Source organism: Bidens hawaiensis, unplaced genomic scaffold (assembly GCF_021521415.1).
Source record: "Bidens hawaiensis isolate Kalapana, Puna unplaced genomic scaffold, B.hawaiensis_p1.1 tig00023405_1, whole genome shotgun sequence".
NCBI classification, from domain to species: domain Eukaryota; kingdom Viridiplantae; phylum Streptophyta; class Magnoliopsida; order Asterales; family Asteraceae; genus Bidens; species Bidens hawaiensis.
The window spans coordinates 301,045-307,360 of record NW_027493670.1 but is presented as its reverse complement, the minus strand read 5'-3'; the positions used below and the strand labels follow the sequence as shown (position 1 = coordinate 307,360).

The window sequence follows — 6,316 nt, the reverse complement described above, 5'->3', positions numbered from 1 at the left end:
TACGGTATGAATCGTTCCTCCCTACCCTACCCCACCCCATACCAGCCCCCTTCCCTCTATATAATGCTAGTATTCCACCCCTCAACTTCATCAAACAAACTTCCCATTTCTACTGCTTAAAATTCGACCCTATATTTTCACCACCATGACCATGACCATGACCATGCCCACCGCTGTGGAATCACCGCCACCGCCACTCTCTATTCTTCGCCTTGTGCTGTCCCTTTTCTTTGTGATACTTGTATATAAGCTCATATGGAGGAGACACCACCTCACGCCACCAGGGAAACTCCGGCTACCGCCAGGTTCAATGGGTTGGCCTTACATAGGTGAAACTCTCAAGCTCTTCACTGAAAACCCAAACTCCTTCTTCTCCAACCGAGAAAAAAGGTTTACTATTATCATTATTATTATTATTCACTCTTTCATTTTCAAACTATATATTGCTCTCTATTTCAAATTCTGTATTAAGAAGTCACATGAAAATTTGGCCTTTTAATTTATCTATTCATTACATATAAACCAGCCGGCTATGAACTTAGATATGTTTTTTTTCTATCCAAAACGATAAGGACCTGGGTTCCTATGTTTTTTTTTTCTATCCAAAACGAGACATGCTTTGGTATTGCGGCTCCGGGGCGCAACATAGGAGGACCCGGGTTCCTATGTTTTTTTCTATCGAAAATCGGACACTTGAAACAGGGTTTGTGACTTTTAGTCTCCTAAATAAAAGTTCAAGTTTAAACTACACTTCCTAGATTTATATTTGCTGAAATTCAATTTTAAACTCACAGAAAAATCTTCACATTTCAAATAATCACATGCACCTTTAATTAGCAATCAAATTATTTATTTTTAATAATTTTAGGTTTTAACCACTTCATAATATCATTTAATACATACTTTTTATATTTTTAAGATAAAAGATATATTAATATATTTGGTTTTGACGTGGACGAGGAAATTAGACTGGTTTATTATAATATTATATTTGTCTTAAACCTGTGAATTATATTTATTATAATTAGTCACATATCCGGATCCTCATCACCAATGTAAAGTTTTCATGATTTTGGTCAGGTTCGAACTTATGTAGTTCTTTTATTTATTATCAACCAAATTTAGCCACAACCATTGTTAAATCCTAGAGTAAAAAGAAAATTAAAAAAAATAAATAAAAGAAGAAAAAATGGATTATTCAAGCTAACCATCAACCTCTCGATATTTTTCTTTTAAATTTTTTTATTTGTTAAAATCCTAGGGCACGCAAAAGCCATCTAGGAGAAAGAAATTCTGTTATGTGTTTTTAGGTGATATGTCTTCGGTGGCGAAATTAATTTGAATGAAAACGCAAACATCAGAGGACGAGGAATCAATACATATAAAAATTTTCAAACAAAAACACATAAACTTATACAACTAAAATAGAGGGTCCATGACCGCTCCGGGCCACCATTATGTAGTGATTGATGTTATAGAAACCAAAATAACATTTCTCTCTCCTGGCTATAAACCATTTTTTTTAACAGTGACTTTTTTTAACTTTTATTTTTTTTGGGACTTAAACTCAGCTCTCCCAAACCTTTTAATCTAAGGTATTTAAAGGTTTTGTTTTTACCCTTTCATTTTTCTTCTTATTAAAAAGAAAATCAACCTCTCAAAGACTGATATTAATTACCAAATTAGCCAATTTCTTTACCAGAAAGGTACCAACAGCTGTTAGAAGAAAAGTGTCATTTAGTAATAATCGCATAGATTTGAATCTTTTTTTTGTTAGTTAAATAGTAGTAAAAGTCTTGGTTATTACCGACACTTTCTAGTCACAAAAGTCAAAAATCCTTTTTCACAATCTTTTGCAGTCAGTATACGTTTACGGTATCTTTTAGTTAAAACATTTCATGTGTAGTAAACATGAAATATCTGAAAATCTATAGTTACTAATTTCATTTTTTTATTGCTATTTTCAAAGTGCCACTAATGACAAACTTTACCTAAATGGAAAAATATGCAAAATTGATTGTTAACCATAGGATAATCTTTACCATTTTTCTTACTTTGTTTTGGGTTAAACACATCCTACTAATCACTTCTAACTTGTTACACCTCCTACTAACTTATAACTATGAGGTTAATAATCAGCGGAACGCTGGCCATTTTTGTCTTTTCGTGTTTTACGAAAACATTCATATGATATTGATATTTGTTTCCTTGAATTTGTTCCATATAGGTACGGGAAAATATTCAAAACACACATATTGGGATGCCCATGTGTGATGGTATCAAGTCCTAAACTAGCAAAGATGGTTTTGGTGAGTGAATCACATATGTTCAAACCAACATATCCAGTGAGCAAAGAAAGGATGATAGGCCCTGAAGCCGTTTTCTTTCACCAAGGTCCGTACCATACACATCTCAAGAAACTGATCCAGTCATCATTTCTTCCATCCGCAGTCAAAGGTTCGGTTCCCGACATTGAAGACATAGTACTCGGATTTCTTCCCACTTGGGAACATAATCATACGATCAACACGTTAACTGAGATGAAGAAGGTACGTGTGTTCAATTATCTGGTACTCATTGCTAGCAATTTATGTTATTGTTTACTTAGGCTGAGGGGTGTGGGGCGCTAACCGGGGCGCTAGAGCCCCTCCGCTCGCGCCCCGGGGCGCTAACCCCACACCACCGGGGCGCGAGCAGGGGCGCGAGCGCGGAAATCCAGGCAGGCGTGAGGCTGGTCGCGGGAGAAGAGAGATAAAAGGTGTCTTGGAGTTCGAAAAAGAGCCGTTGAGGGGTGTGGAATTAATTAAAAAATATATATTAGCTGGAGCCCCTCCACACCAGGGCCAGAGGCTCCAACGGGGGCTCCAACACCCCCCTTATCCAGTTTCTCTCTCTGCCACACGTCATAATATTATTGGCTGGAGCCCCCACTAGAGCCCCCATTAGAGCCCCCCACACCCCTTAGCCTTATAAATAATGTTTATTTGTTTGTTTGTGTTTATAGTATGCTTTTGAAGTGGCAATGCTATCAGTTTTTGGGAAGAATTTGGAGTCAGAGATTGAAGGAATAAAGAGCTTGTATCAATGTCTGGAAAAAGGGTACAATTCCATGCCTTTGGATATTCCTGCCACTCCATTTAATAAAGCAATGAAGGTATCTTTCCAAAAATAGCAACTTTTATATTCCCAAATTCTCTTTCATTAATTATATGTCATGAGTTCTGATTAACACATTTGCTATGGTTTTAGCAACAAAAAGTCATCTTTTAGCTACATATTTTGCTATGGAAATATTTGCCACAGTTTTTGCAGTGGAATTTTAGCTACATTTCCTTTCATTACTAATCCTTAGCTTAAAAATATGCATAATTAAAAAAAATTGTCTTCCGGTATATTCTATTTACAAATGTATCCAAAGTCACATAAATACACATAATTTTGTAGCAAATACATGCTTGCCTAGTATCGCAATCATAAGAGACTGCCTATAATTTTGTAGCAAATACATGTTTGCCTAGTATTGCAATCATAAGAAACTGCCTATTTTGCTTTTGGTTATGAGTTGTTATGCCTTAAAACACTAGGAACAACATCCTTGTAATATCACATTACGACGTTAGTTAACCTTAGACAAAAGTACACAAATATATTGTTTTGTCCATACATGTGTCATTAATTAAGTAATCTAGTGTGATGGCTTGGCAGGCAAGAAAGGCTCTACATGAGAAACTAAGGAGGGCTATAGAGAAGAGAAAGGAGAGTGGGGAGAATGGTGAAGGATTGTTAGGGACATTCATGCTGTCAAACGAAGTACAAGGAACGATGAAATTGGGTGAATCTCAAATAGCAGATAACATAATCGGGGTGATCTTTGCAGCCCACGACACGACCGCAACTGCTCTAACATGGCTCATCAAATATCTACATGACAATCCAAATCTCCTCCAAGCTGTCAAGGTAATTTGTTATTACATATTAGTTGTCAGAGTTATGCTAACATACTACCTCCCTTTTATTTTTATTTGTCACACTCTACCTGCTCCCCAGAACTTATTTAATAAAATTGTTTCTAACATAGATAGAACAAGAGGTAATACGGTGCAAAAGAATTGAAGCCAAACGTAGAATTACGTGGGATGATACGAGGCTGATGCCCTTAACTACTCGGGTAATACAAGAGACACTGAGGGTCGCAAGTATACTATCCTTTACCTACAGAGAAGCGGTAGAAGATGTGGAAATGGAAGGATACTTGATACCAAAGGGTTGGAAAGTCCTTCCACTCTTCAGAAGCATCCATTACTCTTCTAACTTCTTCCCTCACCCTAACAAATTTGATCCTTCAAGATTCGAGGTGACTTGCATGTTGCATTATAAACTTATGCATTCACATATGCTTGTTTGTTTGTGTAATCTTTTGGTTGTTATGACCGTGCATGTCACATGCTAACTAAACTCAAGTTTGTTAAGTTACTTATATATAACTTTAGAAACATAAATGTTCGGTTACGTTCCACTTGAATAAATTAAAATACACTACAATATATACGTTCCACTTCATTGTATGTAATATGATAAAACATATACATATATTTATGAAATTCTCTATGTTAAATTGGTTTTGTTTATATTAATAACACGTGGCGTGATGGAAGCTATATACGTGTTTTAATTAATTGCATGCAAGTGCGTGTAAGGTGGTGCTTTGGGCTTTTCTTACCCCTTTCTACAAATATTTTGTCTTGACCTCCATGAGTCCATGTTACATGTGTCTCTTCCTACATTACATGTGTCACATGTAACGTTAGAACTTAACATTAACATTCGAAAATGGACCACTCTTTTTCTTATTTTGTGTCGGTCCTATCTCTCTGACTCCGAATCTCAATCAGCATCTAGGTTTGGGTCATGATTTGTGGTATTATACTGTCACTTATGCGTCTGAAATGTTTGCATGCAGGTTGCACCTCAGCCCAACACATATATGCCCTTCGGGAATGGTGCCCATTCGTGTCCGGGAAGTGAACTCGCTAAGCTCGAGATGCTCATCTTCGTTCATCACCTCACCACCACTTTTAGGCAAGTATGACGTCCAAGTCACAAAAACTATGATATCCTTATCAAGCATGTCATGTGTCACTTTTTAACGTGTTATATTAACGTTTATATAATGTTACTGTAGATGGGAAGTGATAGGAGAAGACGGGATACAATATGGGCCGTTTCCTGTACCCCAAGATGGCTTACCGATCAAAGTCTGCCCGCTAAATGAGGATTAACAATGCCGAGATTAAGGTGTACGTTGGTTTCGGGGTCAAAAGTTGTACCCTGCTAATTAAGTTGCACTTTTATTTATGATGCACATATCTCTTGTAAAAAGTGTAATTACTAAAATAGGTGAGCGGAGACGATTGATGATTTGGGGGGGGGGGGGGTCCAATATTGTGGTCACTGTGGTACGGCCCGGGTATCACTTGTGAATGAAGAGTAGATAAAAATAAAACACCATAAAAATCGTTCAAGAAACATCATGTGTAGCCTGCTGTTTTTGAGATTCAATATCTTACATCGTATTCTTTCTAGATCAAATTTGTGTGGTATTGTGTGAACGTCTATTGTACAACTTTTTATGCACGAATTACTTTTGATCCTATGGGCCCATGTATGTAATTTTCACATATATATGACTTCTATTAACTACATCAATCTTGTTACATAAATTATCCCATTTATCAGTTAGAACTAGATACTATATGAAATTATATGTTATATTAGTCAAGTTGTATTACGTAGAGAATATAAATTATAGTTATCTGGCTTTAGCATTTTTAACCCGGATAAATTGCAGTGTGTATATTTGAATTAACACCAACTTCATCTAGGTTAGTATCATAAAAAATTTACGTAATTTTCAAAACTTTATTAAAGAATCACTCTAACTAAATTTTTGTATATAAAAGTCTTTTGAACATGTAAAAGACAGAAGTCCTCAAACCTAGATTTGCTATATTAAACTTTATAAACTTCTCAAAAATACATGTCTACGAAAACGCATTTAAAATAATGATTTGGGGTGTAACTTCTGTTCAAGAAAGCTGATTGTTAATTAATTTGACTAATATAATAGGTAACAGTAACACAATATTTTTTAAATGTTTTTTCAAAAGTTCTAGTAAGTTTAGTGGCTTAACAAAATAGGTAGAATAGCATTTTATTTATTATATATATATAGGGTTATAAAAAGACATTTGAGTTGTGAAAATTCTAAAAATTTATTCTCAACCACATGTTTTTAATTAAAGTTTGAATCATGTGG

At 35.5% G+C, this 6,316-nt stretch overlaps 1 protein-coding gene across 1 annotated transcript; it reads left to right on the top strand.

Moving 5' to 3' along the window:
* LOC143567435 (abscisic acid 8'-hydroxylase 2-like) lies at positions 1–5,279 on the top strand. Its single transcript, XM_077053860.1, has 7 exons — positions 1–390; positions 2,228–2,549; positions 3,005–3,154; positions 3,706–3,957; positions 4,079–4,354; positions 4,961–5,079; positions 5,183–5,279. Exons 1-7 carry the CDS (start codon positions 146–148, stop codon positions 5,277–5,279), a joined length of 1,461 nt encoding a protein of 486 aa, XP_076909975.1. The 5' UTR covers positions 1–145.
* The last annotated feature ends 1,037 nt before the right edge of the window (positions 5,280–6,316 follow it).

Excerpts from the sequence above, each read along its gene's own strand:
- LOC143567435 (XM_077053860.1), top strand. The coding sequence starts at position 146 with ATGACCATGACCATGACCATGCCCACCGCTGTGGAATCACCGCCACCG. Across the intron at positions 391-2,227 it reads TTCTCCAACCGAGAAAAAAG|GTACGGGAAAATATTCAAAA; the intron begins GTTTACTATTAT and ends TGTTCCATATAG. Across the intron at positions 3,958-4,078 it reads ATCTCCTCCAAGCTGTCAAG|ATAGAACAAGAGGTAATACG; the intron begins GTAATTTGTTAT and ends TTTCTAACATAG.